The sequence below is a fragment of the Lottia gigantea genome, assembly GCF_000327385.1.
Source record: "Lottia gigantea unplaced genomic scaffold LOTGIsca_83, whole genome shotgun sequence".
NCBI lineage: Eukaryota > Metazoa > Mollusca > Gastropoda > Lottiidae > Lottia > Lottia gigantea.
Genome location: NW_008710756.1, coordinates 1,053,568 through 1,079,411, shown reverse-complemented (window position 1 = coordinate 1,079,411; position 25,844 = coordinate 1,053,568). Strand labels below are relative to the sequence as shown.

Genomic DNA, 25,844 nt, shown 5'->3' with positions numbered 1-25,844 from the left:
ATCAGTTGCCCTGGATACATGTAGTGTAGTGTATATGTCATTATATTATCAAAAGCTTTGAGCTTTCAGTGATATAAAATATAAACCTGCACCATTGTACAGTCGGATATTGTGTCTTTCAGATGACAAGACTTGTTTGCAAATAACTTTCAATGGTCTCCATGGTAACAATGAATTATCAATATTGCTTTTGGTGCTAATTCAAAGGAAATTTTACATGTCTTTTATAATGCTCAATCTTTATTTGTTTAACACTATACATACTATACAAAAATATTGCACATTTCATTTTAACAATTAACAAACATAATAACAAATCATATATAAATATCACAGTTCACATAAAACAATCACAATTGACGTGCACTTAATGTTACCATAAATTGTAAATGTGATAGGGGCTACACTTATGCTTCAGTAAATATTGGTGACAAATTTGGTATATGCTAATTTCTGATGAACTTTTATGAATGTGTTATTGCCCTTCACATGACGGTAGTTAGAATCAGCCCTGTCATTAACCCCCAGTAAACCTTCTTAAATTTAGCTGAGATTGATTAATTAGCAGTGTCTTTGTACAAAATATAAAAGATGAACATTTTGAGGGCCACAAAATAGTTAGAAATGAGTTCTCCAGGCTTCTAATTTTTATGGGGGGCTGCCAGCTCATAGAACTTGTGTTGCTCTGTGTCCATGGGCTCTAACCACACCCCCTCATCACAAAGCCAAGCCCCAGCTCCTCCAATTCATTTCTAGCGACGGGGCTGGTAGGAATATGTCAAAAATGGCTTGTGGATGCAATTGCGGCTGCAGTTTTATCTGAGTTTGATGAAACTTGGTATGTATATGTACAAAAATTAAATCTTGGATGAGTTCCAATTTTGCAAATTTTCAAAGAATCGGTTTTTAGTTGCAGTCCCTAACTTGGACAGATTCCACAATAGTTTTTGTTCCTTTAGTCTAAGAAGATTTACTTTTTTTGATGGTCTCCATAACAGATTTACGTAATGTTTGTACACAAGATGATAACTGACTATCTGTCGTTGTTAATGTTTTAAAATAATTATCCATTATACTCTTCATATTACCATTATATTTACCATCTTTCTGTACATTATCAGCTGTAAATAGAAAGAATTAGAACAATGACTAGCTTGCTAAGTAGCAAACCCCAAATTAATTTTTAACAAATTTGAAACTATGATTTTTATACCTTTTAGCCCCAAAATGTATGTCAGAATGTACCAGAATTTTGTATTTTGAATTGACATTTTGACCCCCCATTGAGTCAGTCTGCCCTCAATTTGTACCCCCAGTCTTTGGGGATTAGATTTAACAATTAAATCAATTGAAGTTGAACACTTCAAAGCTCTTATGCACAGACAATTAACTTACATATTTCTTTCATTTCTTGTATTGTAGATTGTACCGAACGAATATCTTTGAAAAATATTTGAATACTTTTTGCTAAATCCACATCTAAACCTTTGGTTACTTTTCCTGAAACAGAAAATTTAAAAATTTAAAAAAACTTTAATATCTTCTGTCTACTGCGGTAATCTAAAAATACGATTAGTGAAATATTTTAACCAAAAAATATCATAAAGATAGCTTGCCAGGCAAGGTAATTTACGCCAGCCGACAGCTATGAATTTAAATGAAAATATTTGGCAGTGCAATCACACATATGAACCATTCAACCCTACACTCTTTTTTACTTTTTGGAGTGATACTGAACAATATTACGAATTTTTGGCAAAATCTGGCAACAATCGAGTTTTAAAGTGTTTATGAGCTAAATATTTAATGCATTTTCAAGATCAAGAGCAATAACTTGTACTTAACATTTTTTTATTTTTCTGATTTTCAATAGGGTTCATCACAGTTTCATCAAAATCTTCCAAGAATTGTGCCTTCAAGAGCTAAAAATTGCACATGTTTTCAAAAACAAATTTCATGTGGGCTTATAAAAAGAGCTGCAGTCTACCTTTTTGATTAGCTTTCATTAATTCAGATTTTAAGAGAACATTTTCTTTATATATTGTTTCATAATCTGGTTTTTCTTCTTGCTGTAAAATAAACAGAATCGTAAAAAAAACACATGCAGCATAAGTTTTGCAGCTGGGTTGACTAGAATTATTAAGAGACTTATTCAAGGTCATCAGACTTTTACATGCAAACAAAGATTAGAACCCATAGCAACCATTTGTTCAACATAACCAAGCCAATGACGTCATGTAAAGAACCAAAACCCACTGCGCTACAGAACCTTACAAAGACTAAATAAGAAGTTTCAGATTATCAAAACCCTAGATAATTCAGATAACTTACAGCTTGTGATAAGATATCAACATTAAGATGTGGGTGAATTTGTCCATTACTTTCTGGATGTTCAATTTCAGAGGGATCTGAATAAAAGATTTCAAATGTTAATTCACAAGTAGCATATCAATTTTAAATGGTCAACTGCAATCCAAATATACAGAGGCTGATAAAATATATGAGGTTTACATGCAACATGAAAATTTGAACAGAATGTCAGCTTGTCTTTCTGACACAGAATGCTGATTTCAAGGAAATTCTAAAAACATCCCAAATGTTTTTTCTCTTATTTTCAAATGATACTTAAACACACATTTTGCAGCATAACTGTTAGACATATTTGGTTGTTAATTTGAAATTCTAATTTCTTAAACAAAGCAGAATACTACATATTCAATGATGCTACATCAACTTTAGTACAGTTAAATAGAAAATTCAAGTATTGAATTTTGAAATATTAGTTTTTATTAAAAATGTCTTTTAGATGACAGTGAGTAAGAAGTGATAGGCCAAGGAATCACTCATGAAAAACAAGATCTATACAGAAATCTTATAATTCAGCAGTAATAACTTACTCTTTGTACAAGATGTCACTGAAAACAATTTAAAGTTCTCAATTGATCAAGATTGTAGCTTATACATGAATGTCTGGCTTAAAGGTTTTTTTTTTATATCACTGACAAAAGCTGCAAGGGCCTTTCAAAATGCTTAGTTTTAGTGCAATTGCAAGAACCACAGACATCTGACTGAAAATTGCAATGGCGCAAATTGATGCTATCAGTGTTCCCAAATACAAATAAAAAGTTAAGTTACAATCCCTTTAAGAGAAAAGATTACCCATTTCACATGTTCTTCTTAAATTCTCTATTCATGTCTTATTCAGAAAGCAAGATTTCAAGGCTAAAAAATGTCCTGTTTGTTAAAAGATATTTTCAAAGTCCACAACAATAATGAAGGCTTCGATCATATGTACCTTTGTCCAATAATTATATTGCTCTTTCACCATTAAAAACCAAGATAAGAGGAGCACATTTTTAAGAGTTGTTGACAATAAATCAAGACAAAATGTCTCACCTTGTGTGCCCCACAATTCTATAACAATTGATTCTGTTAATAATTGATCTAATATTTTAGAAGTTACTTTCTTATGCTGTATTTGTGCTGTAAAATCTAACTCTGTTTGTGGTTTATTCCAAATTCTTTTACTGGATATGATATTCTTTTCACCAGGTACAATTATTCTGTCAAATAAAATTTTATTAACTTTAATATTAAAATTAATGTTTCATCTCCCCACATTTTCAAAATACATATATCTGATCTCATTTTATTTCAAGATACCTTTATGTTTAATACATGCTAATACATCTACATTATGGTCAAAATTTTACCCTTAAATTGGCTGTATCCTAATGGTGGAATAATTTAGTTTGTAGAAAGTTGGATTAAGTTAACAAAATTAACATGCCACAGCCAGTGCTTCTGAAAGTCAGCCTGCTGTATGCTTTCAACTCCTCTTTGGCATGTGTTGCTCCCATGACAAGCATTCAAATGTAAGACCACTCATCGATTATACATCTTCTATAAGAATCACTTTATTAGGGATTATATACTTAATTGACTCAATAACAAATACCTGCAGAAAACGCCTCGAGATTTATCTTCCATAATCCATCTAACACCCATACACTGTGGTAACATTATTACATAGTTCAAAGGTGAATCTAATAGTTCATCTGCGTCTGTCACAATACTGTCATCTCCTAGTGGTCTCCCCTTGTTATTACATGGTACAACTTGTACATGTATTACAGCTTCCTCTTTACCATGGTAATTATGGAGAGCGAAATGTTCATCTATTTCCATGTTATATGCAATTGGTTGCAACCACACGTGACAACTGGAAAAAATGAAAAGGATAAATTTAAACAGAAACACACTTATTGTCCCTGAGAATCACCTTAACCCCTGCAACTATTTACCCGTGTGATTTCAACTTTAAATAAGTGTGAAACAACAGCTAAAAAGACAGCTATGATACATTTGAATCATCACTCATTTGGAAGTCACAATATTGAAGATTACCATGGTAACATATACAGTGCTAATATGTCTTATATGCAGTTTCCTAAAGAAGTGTTCTTGATTCTAGGTTCACAGTTGAATTATACTTGAATACAGATCTCAATACATCATGGAAAGCATGTGAATTATCATGTAATTACCTTCCAAGAAAAACATCTTCCACAGGATCCCAAAATGGATCATTCTTCTTGTTGATTTTCTTAGCACCAAATTCACAAAACTCTCCATAAACTTGATCCATGATATTTTTACGATTATGAAATTTGGCCTTACTCCATGTCCATACCTAGACAGGGAGCAGAGAAATGGTTAATGACACTCAAAATTCTAAATACAGATCATTAATTGTATTTTCTGATTGTTACCTACATGATCATTGCCTGATTTATCATTTCATCATTCGTAAGTGTCCCATTTTGTTTTTAACAAGATCAACCTGATAAGAATGTTTCACAGAGAACATCATGAAAATCAAAATTTCGAGTTATAGTGAGGTGAGACTATTTAATGCCAAAAATACTATCAACTACCTTTTTAGTGAGTGTATTAGTAACTTTCACCACAACTTCTTTTTCGGTAGTTTTAGCTGACGTTTCATGACTTGCAAAATTCTTAACTTCTGCTTCAAATTTCACATACTGAAAAATATAAGAAAAGCAACCCTGCTTGTGAAACAAAACTAAGGCAGGGAGAAACCAGTAAAGATAGAAATATAAAGTGGAGTTCTTCTGTCTGACTACTTGACAGTGCATTCAACGAACCCCAAAAGCCTTTTGGTCCATTTGGCTCTGGAAGCCTGGTGTCATCCTGTAAAGTAATTTTTACAATTGAAACTTCTCCATTCCAGTGTCTTTCGGCCATGGTTACTCTCCTAAATTGCCCTTATGACAGATGGTGATCTCTCGTTTCCGGTGGATTGTGGGAAAAATCGACCAGGACTATTTGCATATATTCAACCCTAAAAAATGTCGCTGGTTGCCGTTTAAGGATCAAAATATAGAAAAAGCATTTCCAAACCAACCTTATTCATTTCTTCACTAATAGCATTAGCTTCAGTTATTAGAGGCATCAAATCAACAAATTCATGAAAGACTGTGGTTGAAGTTGCTTGAGCATCACTATTTCTTCGTGGTGTCTGTAATTCCACAGCCAAACCTTCATGTTCAGCTATTTCCGTCATAAAGTAATCATAGTTATATTTCTCTAGTTGATCCTGAGAGCGTCTCTCACTCATAAAACCAACAAATAGAAAGAGACTGGTTGTTCCAAACTTTAATCTATCCTGAAAACAACAAAAACAACAATTAAAGATTCTGTATAAGTCTTATTCTCTTATAAGTTGGATCTCTTATTGAACAAATTGAATATGAGGAATTCTGCTTGTTGGGTATGCTCAGTTAATTGTTTACATTCCAAGACCACCCCCTTGAGGTGGGCCAGAATTGGAACAGCCCTCAGAGTTACCCTTTTACATTACACAAAATTTATCTGGTTCTTTCTAAGAAACTTTCTGAGAGTGCATAGTTTTTGTAGTGTAAAAGGGGTTATAGATAGTAGATATTTACAGGGTTACCACTTGACGCTGTTCATTGAACAACAAGTTCTTATTCATGAGAAACAGTTCATAGCAATTGATACATACCAGATGATGTAACTGTGTTTTCTGTCGTAATTTACTTCCATTGTAATTAATTAAACACTGTATAGAACAGGGTTCAATATACACTTTATTACCATCATTATATATCATAGCATGATGATTTTGAACGCTGAAAGTAGAAATGGAAATTAACTATAAATTTTCAAATTCTAAACTTATCTAAAATGGAAATGTAAGTAGTATACCAAAAGATTTAAAAGTTGGCATGCTTCAATGTTCCAAAAGTCAACTTGGATCAAGGTGTATCCAACTTTAAATATAATTTACCTTAGGCCTTTTATAGTAATATCAACATCTTCTTGATTCTCTTTTCCAATTACAGTTTTACCTGAAACAAATTTTAAAGTCTTGAATACTTATTTCTTGCTGCACACTGTTGCCCTTAATTTTGCAGCACAATTACTACTAGTTACATTACTGCTTAAAGGAACAGGGGTTCCATTTTGGGGGGTTGATTTGAGTCTTGAATATATTTAAATAGAATTTCTTTTCCTATTTCTATGGATGTCTTTTAACATTCAAACGTGTATAATTATGGATACACATGGATTTGAAGGCTCAAATTTCGACAGAGAGCTGTGAACACTATTACTGATTGGCTTAGCAAAAAAATTCCTGTCTATGAGACTAAAGTATGATTGGTAAAAAAAACATGCCCCTTCAATATTATGCCACCATAAGTACATAAGCTAACATTGCTATTAATATAGCTGATATATCATGTTGGACACCTTGGCACATAACTACTATCAGGTTGTAACAGTAAAATTCATTGGGTCTGCATCAAGGAAAGCGCTATCCCAGACTTTTTTGATTTCCACTAACCTTTATCAAAACAATGTTTAATAACTCCAGTTAACTGAGAATCTTCATTTACGTTCATTATATAAGGTTGTTGTTCCCATTCTGCTTTCTCTTTAGAACTGTTTAAAAATGTCTTCTCCCACTCTTTTCTGAAATGAAAAATCATTTTCGCTCATCACCTGCAGTTTTCTTAATTTTTGCACATGTTATGGAACTTCTTCTCCCTAATCTTCTCCCTAATCTTCTCCACCCACCCCATCTTCTTTCTTTCCTGATATAAAAGAGTTCTTATATTTTTATAAATCATACACCGTTATCATGTAATTTTGTTGCAGAAAAATTTGAGTTTCTTGAAGCAAAATGTCTTATTCTTTCATGCACTTATAAAAACATGTCTTCATTTGATAACATAGTATTAATTCAAAAATATTCCATGAGATTCTTAATCTTTTACCTGGCCTCTTCCAATCTGTTCTCCCAAGATAACTGCATACCCATTTGTCTTTCATTTTCAGCCAACAGATATTTTAATTCTTCTGAATTATCTGTTTTTTTATTTCCACCAGTTTTTAACATAGCCATTAATCTTTCATTTTCTTCTTTTAATTCTCGAATTAATCTTTCTGTAGGACTTTCATTTACTACAGCATTATTCTGAATCTTTTTAGCCCTAGAACAAGCAATGAGTCCATTAAAGATAGGAATTTACTGAAATGGTAGCCATTTTGGAGACATCAAACAGGTAGAGCTCAACTGTGATCTTAGGTTTAGATATAAGCTTGATGGAAAGGCCTTCTGGTTTTGCTTTTTTTTGCTACTTTCATTTTTGCTACTTCTGTTTTTCCTACCTCAGTACCGCTTCCAGATATGATTTTGTCTGTGGAAATTGAGAATTACTTTGAAAATAATAATTTCAATAAAACATAGTATACCTGTCGGCATATCTTAAAGTTGATAATGTTTCATCATAGTTGATATCAGCTGGACTTAAGGCAGCAATCTGAAATTTGATTGATAATTTGATGAAACACTGCCCAACTTATTTTTCCAAGAAATTTGTTTATTTATCTTTGTAGGTAACAAAGTAATTTGTTCTTTACATGCAGTTCCTATGCGTCCATCCTATTGCAACATCAGATTGTTATGAATTCTTACCATAATAGTTCTACTGTTACCACCAAGAGCAGATTGTAATAGTTTAGTTAAAACAGAATCTCTGTATGGTACAATCACTTTCTTCTTCCCTCCAGAAATATCAGCCAAAGCACTGAAATCAAATTACATGAACTACTATATTCTGTTGTATATATACATGTATCTGTTGGATTGTTGTCTACTCTGTTGCCATTAGTTCGAATGTCAAGGTTAGAATAATTCATGGCCAGTGCTTCTGAGAGTCAGCCCAGTCTTTAACGCTTTCAGTCCCTAATATCTCCACTAGCTCATCTCTGAAAATATTGCCTGAGAGACAATGTACGTACCTAATAACATTACCAAGAGATGATAAACTCTGGTTGATAGCAGCTCCTTCCTTTAATCTATCACCAGTAGCACCAGTACTATTAGCTCTTTCACTACCAGCTAAATCAACTAGATTTATCTCACTACTTTTAGTAGTACTTTCACCAGATACATTCATAAATACCTGCATGGAAACATAGACAAATATGAATAATGCTAAAAAAAAGTCCATAATTGTGTGATAGCAACAAGAGCTTCTTTTTCATTTGACTCTTGTTAACAAGAAGTACCAGTTCTAAAATAAACTTGGTGTCCACCATTTTTGTTCTATTATCAAGTAAAGACAACACAGCACACAGCTGCTTAAAGAAGCTCCATATGACATCATGCATTAAAGAAGGGAAAGAAGTAAACCTTTGTGTAAGAATTTCATATGAAACAAGTTTTGCAGATTTCAAAAATAACACATACAAACTAACCCCTGTTACCACTAACTTATGTTTGAAAAGCATCTGTATATATGTGACCTTTGCATTCACTGTGTATCTCTGAGTATGTAAGATTCTTTCACAATTAATACTAATAAGATTGTTGAAATACCTGTTCAAATTTAATAGTTATAACCATATGTGATCTACTACTAGTAGCATTCATATTGGTAGAGGCTGTAGTTCTACTGATAGCACCTTGATTCATTAACTGTTCTATTTCTTTATAATTACTTACTGGTACTTGCTAAAATTTAAATTAAAAAAAATTATATGACATTAGCTTATGACATAATTTGCTGCTAAAACCTTAAATTATGTTCATTATCTACATCTAGTCCAAGCTTTCTATCAGTGGGCCAATGTGTTTATACGCCATTAGATCGCTAGCACATCGAATACTTTAATACCTCAAACCTACTGTGTAGTCACTCATTTTCAGTTGATATTTCAAACTGCATATCTTTGATATTGACAGTCAAGTTATTAAATGTAATATCCATTTTCATGTATTGGTCCAGGATAAATTATGTCATCCATTGAATAGGTTGAAATTTCTTACCTTCAAGCCTTCAACATAAAACCCAACTTTAGGATTCTGTCGAACTTTTAAACCACCTTGTTTTTGTTGTCCTTTAACCAATAGATCTCTGATCTGTTCATTATATATTTCTAACATACTGAATGTTACCTACAAAATTTAACATAAATTCTATCTTTGTGAAGTGAGTTGGTTGTAAGTACAATAATTTGATCTACTGGCTGATACTTAATTTAAGCTTTCTGTATCACTTTCCAGAATGGAAAACCAACACCTAGTTCTTAAGCTATCTACAAAATCTTTGTGTTAGAGTTATAACTGTCATGAGAAAGTTTAGGAAGTGCTTGAAGTGCTGACAGTCTAAACTTCCATAAAACATTTGAGTTTAATTGTAAAGAAATGAGAAGTAAGATTTCAATCCTGAAAAATGATACAGATAGTAAACATTGAGCTCTCTTAGCTTGAAGATCAACAAAAGTAGTAGGCTACTATCCAGGAAAACAAAGCCAGTTCACAAGATATGACTTTCTGCCCTTTAGAAATTGATCAGAATTGTTGAAATTCTAAAATTCTTACCCTCAATTGTTTCTTGTCATCTTTGTTACTTTCAATAGCTTTAAATAGTTCACCACAAGTTATAGGTACAATACCTTTATTATTACCATAGCCGGTCATAGAGTAACTCTTACCAGACCCAGTCTGTCCATAGGCAAATAATGTAGCATTATAACCTTGCCAAGCATTGTCTAATACACCTTTACCAAGGTCACTAAACACTTTATTCTGAAATAAGAAAATATATTTTTGACCAAAAGGCAGGGTGAAACTGAATATTAATAAGAAATAAATAATCAATTTAGTCTTCGAAGTTTTTTATCAATCAAAAATGAAAATTCAATTAAATTTCTATCTTCATTAACCCAATGAGCTTAAACAAGTAAAATGTAAATCACAAAGTCATTTAGATACATAATGTAAATTTCTTCTTAGTGGGTGCAGAAAAGAGTGCTGACTCTTTGCACCAAACCCTGGTGCTTCTTCCATCTTGAAGTACCTAGGGTGGCTATTTAACTCATCTTGGTATAAATTTGTCCTTGTTATCAAGTGGGCTAAATATACTTCAGTTAAATATTCAAAATGAAAATTTGGATTAAGCAACTTGAGAAATTATCAAAATATAGTTACCTGATCAGCATATTTTGAGGTCTGTGGACAATAAACACCCTGTTCATCTTCAATATAATCATCATGAGACCAATAACAATGATCAAAAGAAAATGTTTTACTGTCACCATTATCAGGATTGGTTATAGTTGTTGAAGCCCCATTCATAGATATAATGCATTTTGATCCTGCATTCTTTTCTCTCTGGAATATACAGTATAACAAAATAAGGTACAGTAATTTGACTGTATATTTGATATCTTGTGTCCTGAAGAACCAATCAAATCATATCATTCAGAAACTGTTTCTTGATAGCAATGTTGAACTGTGGTATTGCAAAACCCAAAGAAGCTGTCATATTTCTTTAAATTTGGTTGGCTATCAACAATTTCAGGTATCACATGACATGCTTTGATTGGTTAAAAATAATTTTATCTGAAGAGACTGTGGTAGACTTGTTAGATCACAATGGAGACGAAAATGTGATCTAATTCTACTTAGATTGGGACTCTTTTTGTAGCAAATATCCTACAAGTAAATCTACAAAACATTTTCTTAAATATCTTGCATAATCTTTTTTAATTAATATGGTGAAATCACACCAGAGAATAGCTGTTTGTGATTTGATTTTATACACACATATTTACATGGTTTCAAATGGTAATACATGTCAAAGCAAATAATTTATTTAGAATGGTAGGCCTACACCTTGTATATTTTAAAGTTTAATCAAATAATGAAATCTAAGACCAGGGCGTATTAACAAAGCCATTGAACCTTTCTAAGAAATGATACATTGATTTGGTTTGGACTTGTCTTTTAGATAACAATTACCTATTGTTTTAAGATATCCAATTACTTGCTCTAGTGGTCCAATTACTTCCTTGAAATGGGTAACTAATCGTTATACTAAATACTTGAAATTTTCCTATATGATATCATATTGAACAAAAAAAATCATATCAATGTGTTTGTAAGTCATGTATCAATAAAAGCCTCAAAGATTACTAGCAATCATTTGGATAGAAACATACATGCTATAAGCCCACTGTAAATTTGGCAAATGGAGTTCACCGTTTTCAAGAACATCTGTCTTAGTTCCAAGAAGCCTATTTCTCATATTTTCTCTATTTGGCATGTTTTTATACACTTATTATTGTCAGATTTATGCAGCTCAATCTATAAATAATAATAAAGTGAGGTTCTATAAAGAGCTATGAAAACTTCAACCATATGAGTCAAAATGTTAAACGTCAAAACTTAAATTTTCTTAACTTCAAAAATAACAAGGTAACAAATACATTGATATAGCTGAATAACAATAATTAATTATTATTTGAAAATAAGGCCAGGACATGTTTAAGTAATGTTTTGGTCAGCTTAGAAAATTAGGCCAGGACATGTTTAAGTAATGTTTTGGTCAGCTTATGTTCACTCTATCATTATCATATCTATGATTCACACTTGAATGAACAAAATGAATAGAGGTCCCTTCTAAAATATATCTCCTTAATAATAGGTGTTCTTTGACTTTTTGATTATAGGTGTATGCTACCACACAACTTCAGATTAGGCTTAACACTACTGGCCTAATTATGAATAGATATTTGATAAAATAACAATGAAATTAAGAAGGTGAGGTCAATATGGAACTGTCCAGAATTTGATTAGGGTCTTATGATAATTATGACTCAAATTAAAAAGTGTATATCAAAAGGGATATAAATATCAGGAATTTGGTTGGAAAATCCTACATTATTGTTGTATAGCAAATTAATATTTACTAATGAATACAAATATACAAATAATAATCAACTTAATAACCTAGCTGACATCCGTGAAAGAATATGTGGATTAATATACTTAATAACTAGATATATTTTTAGATAAAAAGTTTTATTTGAGCACAAAATATCATAAAAGAGGATATACTATTTTTAAATATCAACTTAAGTTGTCTGTGGTTCCTGCTATTCCACTAAAACTAAGTGTTTGATGACATCACTAAACGCATCATATCACGGAAGGCCCTTTGCAATTAGTAACGTCATAAAACATTTAACCATCTTCATTAGCTCAAATGGTGCTGAAAAGAATGACGTAAAACTCCTTTCATTTTATAATACACCTAAGTTTTATTGGAATTGCAGGAACCACAGACATCTGATTAAAAATTCAAAGTGACCACTCTGTTTGTAAAAATGCTCCAAGCATTAAATATTAATGGATTCACTCTATTGCTCAATGCCCTCTAGTAATTATCTTATGTAAATATCAACATGTCTTAAGTAAATAATTGAAGGAATATTGATTCTTAAAAAGTGTTAACAAGAAAATCAATTTTTAATGCTTTCATTGCTGGAAGGATATTTTGTTCTGATGAAATCCTATTTGGAAAAGTAGTCACACTTTCTTAATACTTTTATCAAAATAACTTGCCTGTTATTCAATCTTAAAATATGACAATAATTTTAAAAGGAATAACACAGCAAGAAACATTTGTGTAGGCTTCATTGCTGAAAGTTCTTTTGCAATTCATGCTATTAAAGTGGCCCTCACACCATAACTATCACCAATTGTGTATGGTTGCGAATAAGAATGGCTGTCATATGTTTTGAACGCAACTCTCACTGGGTTGACCACTTTCATTATTTGCAACCATACGCAACTGGTAATCACTATTGTATGATAGGGCGCCTTTATCAATTTTAAGTTATTAGCTATAGAGCAGATCACTGAGATTTGAGCTCCATTTTAGAGTGGCATCAGGTGCTTAGAAAAGTACCAAGCTTGTGAACATCAACATGATACTTATTGCTTAGGAGCTCCAAGTTTTGAAAAAAATTGTAATTAAGAGCTCAAATAGGAGTGAGGAATTTTGAAGACACTCAATATGTCAGTAGTAGTGTGTCAGGGCAATGTAATTTAGAACAGAGGTGTGACTTAATAATTCAAATCTTAAGTTATTTTATAGGGGCATCTTTGATTTGTGTGATTTGTGTTATTTATCAAGAAAGGATTTATATCCTTTGAGTAATCATTGGTTTAACCAACATAAAAGAGATTAAAAACAAATTTTAAACACTATTCTCTTTTATTAAAATATATTTATGATTTATAGCTTCTATGAAGTATTCTTAATCTTAAAGGTGGCATAAAAGATAAAAAAAAAGATTGCTTTATGGAGATTTTTAGAAATTATTTTTTGTTTATTGATTGAACTGTAGGATTTATTGGAAATCAAACAGTATTAAGAAAATTAAGTAACTTTTGATGCCATAAGCAGGGGCCACTGGTATTATAAAAACTGGTATTTCAAAGTCATTTAACCTGTTAAAACTGTATTTTGATACTTTATGAATCCTGAAATGAAAGTATAATTATTTTTTCTGGCCACCTGATGTATTTAGTTTTGCCACTTTGAAGGAGGGTTTCTATAACATGTTACATCGCAATAATGATAACAAATTATATTTATGGAAACTTTTACTGATTCGATTCTTATTAACTATTCAGGTCAAGCCAATCAAAGTGCTCAAAGATTGTACATGAACCAAAGAGCCATTATGAATGTATTCTTATAAGTAACCTTCAATATTGTTTGATATACTAGTCCATCATAAAGGTAGGCTATAATCCCTAACTGTCATAATATTTTATATCATAAAGAAGATCCATTTATTTATTGTTGAGTCAATAAGATTAATTTCAGTGTTCGGAAGGGTACCAAGTGTACCTGTGATCTATATGTAATATAATCTCTTTTATAAATATATCTTATTTATTTTATTATATAATATATTTATTTTTTATATTATATTTGACTGTATGTCACATTTCCTTGAATCGTTTGATCATTTCCCAGACTACTTTATTTAAATCATTCTTTCAAGAATTACTTATATTGCCTATTAATATTTTGCTTATTATGTGAAAAGATTGCCAAACAAAGCAAAGAAAGTACAATTTAAGTTCTGATGCATAATTCTTCAACAAGAACAGATCAAAGTAATTCTTAAGTAATAAGAATTGTGTTTTTCAAGCCTTTCACATCTTGATGTCTTATTGCTTAAGCTTTTACCAACAAACCATAATGGGCCAAAAAAAAAAAAAATTTTTATGAGGGACACTGATATCCATTTGCACCATTCCAAATTTCAATCAGGCATCTGTGGTTCCTGCAATTCCACTAAAACTTAGTGTTTGATGACCTTATGTTATAAAGCATACTTCACGATAATGGACGTCATAAATACTTAGTTTTAGTTCAATTGCAGGAACCACAGAAATAGTGCAAATTGATGCTATCAGTATCCCTATTACACATAAAAAAGTTAGAAAACCTCTTTACAATCCCTTTAAGAACTTATATTCTCTTACAGAAATTTCTAGTCTAGTTTCATTTAGACACATTAAACTTGCTGGAGGTATAAAAACATTAATATAATCAATAATCATTCTTCCTAATAATAGCTCATCAATTTATATTAAAGAGTTTTAAATTTAAACAGTTCTAGACAAATAATGAAAAATTGATTATAGTATCCTTGGGTACATTGTCTGATTGGAGCAATTTAAAGGTCATCATATTCTGTTTTTTTATCGGTTATCCTTAAATATCCCTAAATCATGAAAAGTTTAAGGGGTTTCGTGACAAATTAAGAAATTGAATCCTCCATGCCTTTTGCCAACTTGCTCTTCATCTCTTAGCTTTACATTGTCCTGAAATGCCCAGTTGATTCAACTGAAAGAGGGAAGAAAGACGACTTACTTAATATCAAAAGAATGAGCAAGATTTGCTGTAGTGACGAGTTTTCTAATATAATAAAGATCTGTATCCTCCAACCCCCCACACCCCCCCTCACCCTACACAGTAAACTAACGTTAAGTATATCAATCAAAGATTACCCTTAAAATACAAATACAAATTGCTCTGACCAAGATTAACCCTTCCAATTTCTTATGAAATCATTGGATAAATCAAAATACTATGCACCTAAGAATAACTTTTTGTAAAGTTCCAAAAGTCAATGAAAATGATGCCAATCTGACTTTTAGAAGAATTAGTATTAAAGACTACAGAGCTGGAAAAATCAATCAAGTAAATAATAAAGATGATTTAAATCTATGAATTTATATGAAGCTTCTCATTGTTATGACTGTAAATCATGAAATTGGTCCAATAATCTAACAAACTAAACAAAGACAAATAAAGAGTACTGAAGGTAAACTATAGATTGTTGCTGGGGTGATCAAATATTTCTCAGGTAATCAATAATTCAGATAGATTAACATTTCAAACCAGAATCACATTGTTCTCAGATTTTCATTATTTATACTGAAATTAAATTTCATTGAATTCAGACTTTCATTGCTTGGAATCATAATACCAATGATATTTCTTTTGGTGTGTTCTATTGCTTAGAGCCATTTGACACAGAAATTCAATTTCATTGAATTCAGATTTTCAATGCTTGGAATCAAAATACCTTGAAATAATATCTTGAATTTTGATTTTTCTTAGATTTTCATTGCTCAGAATTATCTAGACTGGCATTTTATTGTCTGATTTTCATTTCTCAGTATTATATTTATACTGAATTCAAATTCATTGATTTTCAAATTTTATTTTCACCGATTCATATTTTTACTGAACTACCATTTTGTTCTTGCTCAAATTCACCAACATGGAATTGTCACTTTAAGAATGCCCCTGCTATTGATTCTTTAACCCTGGGGCTGGCACAAATCTGATTGAATGTATTTTGTTCACTCATTTCAATAAATAATTATACAGTTAAATGATTAATCAATGTGGTAATTATTAAGAAATGATTAATATAAAATGATTATTGTAATAAATAGATAATAGAATATTAATCATTACTAATGATTATTTATCATACATGTTAAATCAATTTAAGATTAAGATGATTTTGTCCAGAAACCAATGAGTTAATAAATAAAAATTCAATTTGTTAATCAAGATTAGTATGAATTGATCCATAGAAAAGATTGATATAAACTGATTAATATTATGATTTGGTTAATGGGTTCCCTGGTTAATGATCCACCAATAGTCAATAGTTTAACTGGATTAATATTTACATTGAACAGTATTTAAAGACAGATCAAGCTCTGCTTTATGGTAACCAGTAGGATTTTATATTTTGGTAAAAACTCACTAATATAATTTTTATATCAATTATGTAACTTTTGTCAATGAATCAAAGTGAAAATAAATGATTTGATAAGATTATGAAATAATGAATATAAAATGATTATTGTTATAAATTGATTAGATAATTATTGAATGTTGTTAATGATTCACTACAAGTTAATGTCAAACTGCTGTGCCAGTGCAACCAGTGCTTTGATTGGGTTCAAGAAGTCACAGATATCAAGTAACTAGATACCATGAGATTTTTTATATTTTTTTATAAGTGGTCCTACATACAATAAACATTATAAATTATTCCATTGTATTGATTTAGACATGGGATTGAATATCAATAATAAGATATGGAATACAATCATGATATACCCCATTCAGACAAAAACAATATAAAACAGTATATCTCCCATTACTGAAGTAACAGTGAACCAAATTATTGTTTCATTTAAGGACAATAAGGCTTATTTTTCACAGAACAATAATATTAGGCCTATAGAATGATCTTCAACACAAGCTGATGGGTGTATATAATATGATAATTTAGGCTCTCTGTCAATATCAAGTCATTATTTTTCTTTTTTTTCATTGCTGGAAGGGAACTTACATTTACATCTATATTTTTTAAGAGTTCATCTGAATTTCATGAATTTGTTTTCATTAGTTACATCATCAAATTCAAAAAGCCTTCATACTGCATATACTGGCCACCTATATTTTTCAACATTTGGAATAATTTTATAGAATTTAGAGGTCACTCAACAAGTTAAGTGTGGTTGACTCTCCAGGATAAATGCAGATGACTACCTGTAGACAGGTAAAATGATTATTCCTACCTGATTAAATGGTCTAACTCTTACAGCAACTTTAACACTATCACCATTAGACGCTGGCATTTTTTTTTCAAATCAAGATATTTCCACATAAATTTTCATTAGTTCCTTTGACAGCTTTTAGAGCTTCTTTGAACAATTATATTAGCATTCATCAATATATCTCTTATACCACAGTATTCAACCAATCAGCGATCAGTATTCAGGATTTCATGTGTCAATCAAAGTGCTATAAATAGATTAACACGTGTATTTGTTATGTCGAAGGAAATAAGGTTTGTTTGTTGACATTACCAACGGATCATGTACGAGACAAAAGGCTTTTAAAGGATTAAATTAAAAGTATATCTGATATAAAATACGGATATGAATCATAAATCAGAGCAAAATATAGAGGAATTTAATAATTTCGTCATGTTTTAGGTGTGCTGTACTCTCCCTTGTTCATAAATGTTATTTTAAGTATGTAGGCCTACTGTGCTAATCTGTTCAAATTAAGGCTTTTCATCCTCAAAACGGCAGTATTGTTTGAAGAAACGTAATAAAAGCTAATCTATGAAATCTAAGATCTGAAACTGTCACCATTATTTCAATTCCTATAAAATAATTTGCATGATGTCATACAGAAACCACCAAACTCTGTTTTTCTCACTTTTGATTAGTGTTGAGTCGATGTGGCAGTGTCTCTGGCTTTACCATTCATATTGTAATCTTTGGCTAAGTCAGATTTACTTTTAACATTAAAATTAAGGCACTATTCCAGTCTATGAATTTAATTGTACCAATTTACGTGATGTTTAAGAGCCATTACTAAGCTAAATGCATAACAAGCCTTTTTAAAGGTGACATCCAAGATGAGAAAAATTCAATAATTTACAGAATGTGGCCAATCAGGTGCTCCAAAACAAAATACATGTACATCTTTTTTTTTGATTCGAATTTTGAGTTCTTGTTAATGGAGAATTTGACTTGGACAATTGGATTTTGTGCAATCTTATTTAGAATATTGCCAAGTTTAAAATGTCTTAAGATTACTGACATCAGATCTACCTTGGATAGTTGCTTTAACCCTTTTAATGTTTTCATGTACTTTGAACAAAATTACCCTTACTCTAGCTAATATCATGGTAGATAAAACAGAAATGCGATATGATTTTTATGTCTCTGATGTTTGAAATTTAAACAAGGCAGAGTCACCGGTTATGTTTGGTCTCTGATATCTTATAAATTTTGGTTTTAAACAATTTCCTTGAATTAGATAATCGTCAATGTAGAGGGCCAAGGGTTCAAATCTAGCATTGTATACCGACATGGGTAATGTAGATCTAACCCGACACAGGTCCAGTTCTCAGAGGTACTAGACGAGTCATCAGAATTTTCCTAACTTTAGGTGGATTGCAACCCAAGGCATCTAATTGTGTAGCAAGCAACAATCTAACTACTGACAGAGCTATTGCATTGCTCATAAGTGACATGTATATCTGATAAGTTACATAGCTGTCAGTAGGTATTGAAACATCAAATAGATCTTTAGAAGATTAATTTATTATTATTCAACAAAAATGCAGAAACAGATACAATATTTAAAGATATAGTCCTTCTGGTGTGCCCTCATTCTTTCTATATAAGACATTTTCTTTAGCTTTCTTGAAGTCTTCATTGGTGATTTTCATTCTTCTTTCTCTGAGAGCTAATAAACCACCTTCAGTACATATAGCCTATAATTACAAAATAATTTAATTCAAAACATTTGGTTGTATTTTAACTCCTTATAAAAGAACACCATTTTCAAACCAGCAATCTCAACAGGCGTTTTAAGTCGAAAGAAAACAACTAATGCAGGGAAACCAACTGTGAAAGTGTCTGCAGAGACTGTAGAGTGGAAATAGAAGACAGACTGACTTAATGGGGGGACAACTGTCGAGGATGAGATTCAAAATGCGCCAGCTCTGTGGAAAAACATAACCAAGAGATTCCAAGAGATCATCTTAATTGTGATTCATGCCTTCTGACACATATTTTGGGGCAAAAATATATAAAAATCTGATTTCTTAAATTTGCTAATTAAGGTACAAATAAGAAAATACCTTGATATCAGCACCGGAGAGATCATCTTTAGACATAACATAATCATCAATATTAACATCATCAGCTAGAGTCATTCTACTAGTATGTATTGTTAATATACGACGTTTAGTTTTTTCATCAGGTAGAGGGAATTCTATCTTTCTATCTATTCTTCCAGGACGAATTAAAGCAGGATCTAGGGTTTCTATACGATTTGTTGCCATGATAACCTGAAACAGAGTTTTTATTAAAAGAATTAACTGGTACTTGTTATTAAGAGAGTCTTACTTAGTATATTGTACAGTGGTGTTTAACATCCTGCAGAGTGTAAATATTCTAAGATAGCATTTCAGGGACATTCAAAAGATATCTTATGTGCACAACTCATACCATTTAACCTCTATTTTACTTTTTAAATCCAACTGAATTTCCACATCTGACAAATTCCTTACGCTTATAAATTTCATCAGGCATGTAAAACCTTTCAGTGAACTAAAAATTTGAGTTACCAGCTGTAGAGCTAAATTTGACTATCTTCATCACTTTTCAATTAAAACCTGATGAAATAACTGCACAAAGAATGTGAATAGTTGAATGAGAACTGATTGTTAAATCTACATTTTGAAAAGTATACAGGTAGCTGAAAATAAAATCCTTCCAAAGCAGCTATTTAGATAACTATTTCCCTTTTAAAACTTACAAACATCCAGACTCTAATGACTTCAGCTATATAAGAGAAAGTAAGGAACAGTACACACCTTGACATCACCATGTGAATCAAAACCATCTAACTGATTTAACAATTCTAACATAGTTCTCTGTATTTCTCTCTCACCACCAGAGTTAGAATCATATCTGAAATAATAAACAACACAATAACTACTACTGAAAATATTGATAATGTCTAAGCCTGAAAACATGAACAACAGAGTCAAGTTTCCATTAGTGCTGGGTATCTCCAATCATGCCACTATACGATACATATCACGATACAAGGGTCATGATACGATACATATCGCGGTACAAGGGACACGATACGTATCGGTTAATGGGATAAAAGTTAGCATTTTATCTTCCAAGTTTCTATATACATTAATTCATAACTTTATGACTGTGATATTTAGTAATATAGTTGATAAAAGGGGTTAGCGTCCACTGTCTTTTAAAGAGCTAATAACAATTTCACTGAAAAATATTGTTATATCATAAACCAACTTAAACGAATCTCCACTTTTTTATGGAATAAAAAGTGTCGCCAAGTATTGATACACAACGTTGTGATACGATACATGTATCGTGGCATGCCGTATCACGATACACCAATTCACCGATATATCGTTCCAGCACTAGTTCCCATGCATTTTGCAGTGAAAATCTCAACCTACATATTAGATGTAATTAACTGAAATTTTTGATTGTGTTTCAAAATGATTATTTCAAGGTACTGACCTTTTTGTTCCGATAGCATCTATTTCATCAATAAAGACAATAGAAGGCGCATGTTCTTCTGCTACACGGAATAATTCTCGTACTAACTTAGGACCATCACCCTATAGCAGAAAATGATTATTTTGTGGCTGACTGTCTACATATAAAATACTCAAATATCTCACTGTATCAAGCAAGAAAGAAATCTTTTCCTTCCATAAACTTTAAATCTTTAACTCCTTGTTGACCAAATTTAGTCCAATTCAAATAAGCACTAACCAATAAAAAGTAATACTTTTAGAAGATAGACTAGACTAAATGGATTTTCTGGATTTTGATGGGATAAGGAAGGGGTGCGCATTATACACGCTTGCGCATTATATTCGGAAATATACAGTAATTGCATCTATTATTATAAATGATTTACTAACCAGATATTTTTGAATAAGTTCTGAACCGACAACACGAAGGAAAGTGGCTGATGTTTGATTGGCAACAGCTTTAGCCAATAAAGTTTTACCTGAAAACAAAATTAACAGTTTCAATTTAATGAAAAACATCTAAAAGTTAAACAGTTTCATAATTTATTGTGTTAAAATAGAAAATCTATTACTTGTTTATTCCACCCATAAAAGAGACAAAAGTCCACTAGTCTCCATTTTTATGGTCTGTTTTTGAATGATCATTCATATGATTATGTTATATATTCTTTAACATGGAGGCTTGCATATTATAATGGAAGTTAAAGTCTTGTAATGGAATGAAACTGAATTACAAAGAGCAATACTAAGGAAACAGAAATGCCAGTTAAGTAATCAATGTATAACTAACCTGTACCAGGTGGACCATATAAAATAACTCCTTTAGGTGGTTTAATACCCATTTCTTCATAATATTCAGGATGGGTTAAAGGTAACTCTACAGATTCCTGTAACAAAAAATCATTGGTCACAGCCATCTAGCAATGCAATATCAATAAAATACATTGAATCTACCAGAATGAACTACTCTGAATTGTAACTGCTGTTTGATGATATTGTTAAATTAAATGTGAGGTGTTTTTTTTTTTTTTGACCTTTATTGCTATGAATGTTTAGAACAAGATCTTTTTTGGGGTACAGTGTTCTAAATTGCGTTTTCGAAAAAATGTCATCTGTCAAGTAATAACCCAAATGGGTTTACCTTGATTTCTTGTATCTGAGAATCTAAGCCACCAATATCAGCATATGTTTCTTGTGGTGCCTTTTCTAACTTCATGACATTGACCATAGGATCTGTATCATCAGACAATACACCAACTACAGCATGTACCTTTAATAAATATACAATGTTTGTCAAGCTCATGCAGAAAATACAATAAGGTCGTATTTTATACTTATACAGCTACCCTTTTTTTTTACCATAAACATATCTTTTCTAATTCATCCACATCTTCACAATGTCAAGCTATTACGAACTTCGTACTTTTATCTTGAGTGCACTATTCTTTTATCACAGAATGCAGTGATTTGAATGAATTGTACGCCAGTGAATACAGCCAATCAGAGCCTTGCAGTAACCTTTATTACTTAAGTTCACAGACTTACTGTCAAGGCCTCTGACTGGCTGTATTATAATTCATACTGAGAATGCCTTCCTAAGCTAATTCACTACCAACTTACCTTATGATTTAATAAAACAGAACAGCCTGGTTCCAGTTGGTCTTTATCAACAAATGACAGAATACTAACATAATGTTCACTACCAACAGAAGTGGAGACAATAGCATGATTATCATCTATAATTTCTTCCATATTACCAACAGACATTGGTGATCCCCTCAACTCATCAACTTTAGTTCTTTCTTCCTATAGTAAGTAAACAAAAAGACATCTTTATTAAGGCAAACATATCTAACACATCTTTTACCTCAATTGCTTTGCGCAATAAAGATATAACAAGACAGCAACCCCAACACAGAACAATCACAAGATTAATAATAGAAAATAATAGACTATAAGCTGATATATTGAATCAGATTCAAATCCTGTTTGCCAGTTTAAGGGTTTTTTTTTTAAATCTTGGGTACCAGCTGATTCCCATACGCCTAAGATTGTTGCAAAAAATTGTTGGTCGCTTACTTCATGTTTTTCTTCTTGGGGTTTAAGTCTTTCTTGGTTTTTGATAAATTCTTCTTCCATTAACAAATAATCTTTTATTCTTTCTAACTTTAACAGCTTCAGTCGACATCTTGTGTATGGTGTGACTGAAATCAAATTAGGAAAAATGAATATATCATGCCTGTATTAAAATACTGGTAAATCAAATTTTGATGGTCTTGGCACCTAAAACTGAATATCAGTCTGTTGTGGTAAAATACCAAGGTATCATTGCGGATAGAAACAAAAGTGTTCTGTAATAGGTGCTTGGGGCATCCACAAAATGAATGCCTGAAATTTTTTTATAGAGTTTACCTTGTGGAAGTTTTGTAGCAGCATCAGGTCCCTTCAACTTCTTCTTCTTTTTCCCAACTCTAGTAGGTACTGGTGGTTCATACTTCTTTTTCTTATCCTGCAGGAATTAGATTAACAAAAAAAATATCAAGAAAGAGGCTTGTAAATTGTCAGCAATCTGTACTGGTAAATGTACATCTGTTACTTAAAGAAAAATAATAAAATAATGTATGGTACAATTACAGCTTACAATGATCCTGATACTGACTGACTAATAGCCTATTGATACTATAGGCCTACTTGTTATTGTTAATAATGTTCATTGATAATGATAAGCTAAGCCAAGGGATTATCACAAGCATTAACACCTTGACAGAAGAGAAAGAACCCTGTTTAGCACCCCACCTTGTCATCAGATTTATCTCCTGCCCCGCCGGTTCCTCCGGATTGCTTTTGTCCCTGAAAAATATAAGTGGTAAATGTCATTTCTGGAGAGAAAGAGTATGCTATTATCGAGATTTTTAACATGGAAAACAGCGCCTATTTTTTACATCCTGTTGATGAAAACATCTACATTATATTAAATTCATCGCTTAGACTGCTTCTAGCATCTATTACCTAAAGTAATTGCCCAATGTATATATAGCTTTTGAAGTGTCGCATGTTATTTTTGAGGTGTGTTTAAATGGTGGCAAAAGTTAGTAATTTATCAATATCTATAATTCATATATTCGTTTCAAAACTAAAATCTTATGGTCTATGTTTAATTATATGCAATATTTAATCATAAATACTATATTATATACAGTATGTAGGCCTACATGTATTATAGTCTGTTAATACAGTCAAGTAACCTTATTTCGTGCTAACTTATTTTTTGTGCATACCCGGAAATTAATAATTTACGTGTGCGGTCTCACGTGACCTCTGCATTTGCATGTTTTGATAAACATGGGTTATTTGTACAATGTCAGCTAGTAGAATGAATCCAATAGTTTCAAGCAAGGTAAAATGCAGGCTATTAATGTATACATTGACAAATACAAAATGGCGGATTTCAGTTATTACCAAACGTCACAATTTTTTTATCGACCGAATTTCCTTATTGTTTCAAGCTGTAATCGGAATTCCAAGTGTCGTCTGCTAGAAATGTAGTCCAATGAATGAAGTCATGTGATACACAAGCGGATTCCATGTCAGCAGAAAAATTCTATGGAACACAGTGTGGGCCATATTCTTTTGATGTTTCAAAGATTTTTAGCAATAAATTGCGCTACGTATCTTATTATGTCAGTCACTATTTTTATGTATATCAGGGTTCTTTGAAGAAATTGTCACTAGTTATAAAGAATTGATATTAAAGATAAATACTAAGAGAAGCTAATTATACCATTGGGTAACCATAAAACATGTTTTTCTCAACCTATTTACAGATCAATCATCAATGCGACCTCCGCATTAGTTTGTTTTGAAAATACTGAATTTATTCTACTAGCTGATATTGTAGAGAAAACCCACGTTTATCAAAACAAACTAATGGGGAGGTCGCGCAAGGTCGCTCATGTAAATTATTAATCCTTTCCGGAAATCCACGAATAATAGGTTTCCACGAAATTAGGTTACTTGACTGTAAGTTATAGGTTACACCAGTGTACTATTTTTTTTTCTATTTCTATTTCTATATTTTTATTTTCTATATATATTACATCTTTTTGCTGTGAACGAGCTATTTTTAATAAAAGAGTATCAGATGAGGCATTGATATTTATTCATCAACCAAGATAGAATGACAAATAGTGCAACAAAGCTCGCTTTGTTTGTTGAGTGAATGAATAAGCAAATTTGAGAGAAAGAGGAAGGATTTGAAGACAATTTCATTCATGATCTCACGTCAAATTATACAGGGTTTAAGGTTTTCACAATCCTAGAGATTGACACATGCAATAAACTATATGAATGTTGAGTTACAACATACAATAGTTGTGTTAATAGATAATTTAAAAAAGATTTATTAAAGTAATGAAGACTCACTCACCATTTTAACGGATGTTTAAACTACGCATGCGCCAAGAGAGGTACGGTAACTCAGAATTTTCATTATAATACCCACCATTAAAAAGTTCAATTGACATTGAATGGATTTTTATTCAATGTTCTTCATAATTTTCAATTATTAAAAAATTCTTGCCAAAAATATCCTCAAATACAAATCTACAAATACAAATCTAGCTCAACATATCTTCAAATGCAAAACGTCAAACACAAAACTTTGTACCGGTACCAACAAATGTTCAAATACAAATGTCCAAATGTTCAAAAATACAAATGTTCAATAACAAATCTCGCTCAACACATCTTGCGAAACATTTCTTCAAAGACATATCGAA

General features: G+C 31.5%; 3 protein-coding genes across 3 annotated transcripts; all 3 read right to left on the bottom strand.

Annotated features, from left to right (window-relative positions):
- Nucleotides 1–960: 960 nt before the first annotated feature.
- Nucleotides 961–7,541, bottom strand: LOTGIDRAFT_169252 (hypothetical protein; the record flags this gene model as incomplete). Its single annotated transcript, XM_009067565.1, has 13 exons — nt 961–1,121; nt 1,396–1,500; nt 1,988–2,069; nt 2,332–2,408; nt 3,397–3,563; nt 3,959–4,222; nt 4,548–4,693; nt 4,938–5,045; nt 5,429–5,689; nt 6,050–6,176; nt 6,335–6,395; nt 6,893–7,020; nt 7,326–7,541. Coding segments are annotated over 13 exons (1,903 nt in total), but the record flags the coding sequence as incomplete, so codon positions are not given.
- Nucleotides 7,364–17,593, bottom strand: LOTGIDRAFT_236567 (hypothetical protein; the record flags this gene model as incomplete). Its single annotated transcript, XM_009067564.1, has 9 exons — nt 7,364–7,541; nt 7,804–7,871; nt 8,027–8,137; nt 8,352–8,516; nt 8,933–9,067; nt 9,383–9,511; nt 9,938–10,187; nt 10,617–10,729; nt 17,534–17,593. Coding segments are annotated over 9 exons (1,209 nt in total), but the record flags the coding sequence as incomplete, so codon positions are not given.
- Nucleotides 17,594–19,055: 1,462 nt separating this feature from the next.
- Nucleotides 19,056–25,508, bottom strand: LOTGIDRAFT_197242 (hypothetical protein). The gene is made up of 12 exons (XM_009067563.1): nt 25,493–25,508; nt 23,863–23,916; nt 23,479–23,575; nt 23,146–23,270; nt 22,687–22,872; nt 22,208–22,336; nt 21,857–21,953; nt 21,457–21,545; nt 21,047–21,147; nt 20,356–20,452; nt 19,618–19,827; nt 19,056–19,248 (listed from the first exon to the last, which is right to left on the bottom strand). The coding sequence occupies exons 1-12, from the start codon at nt 25,493–25,495 to the stop codon at nt 19,114–19,116; spliced, it is 1,323 nt and encodes a 440-aa protein (XP_009065811.1). The 5' UTR covers nt 25,496–25,508; the 3' UTR covers nt 19,056–19,113.
- Nucleotides 25,509–25,844: the final 336 nt, after the last annotated feature.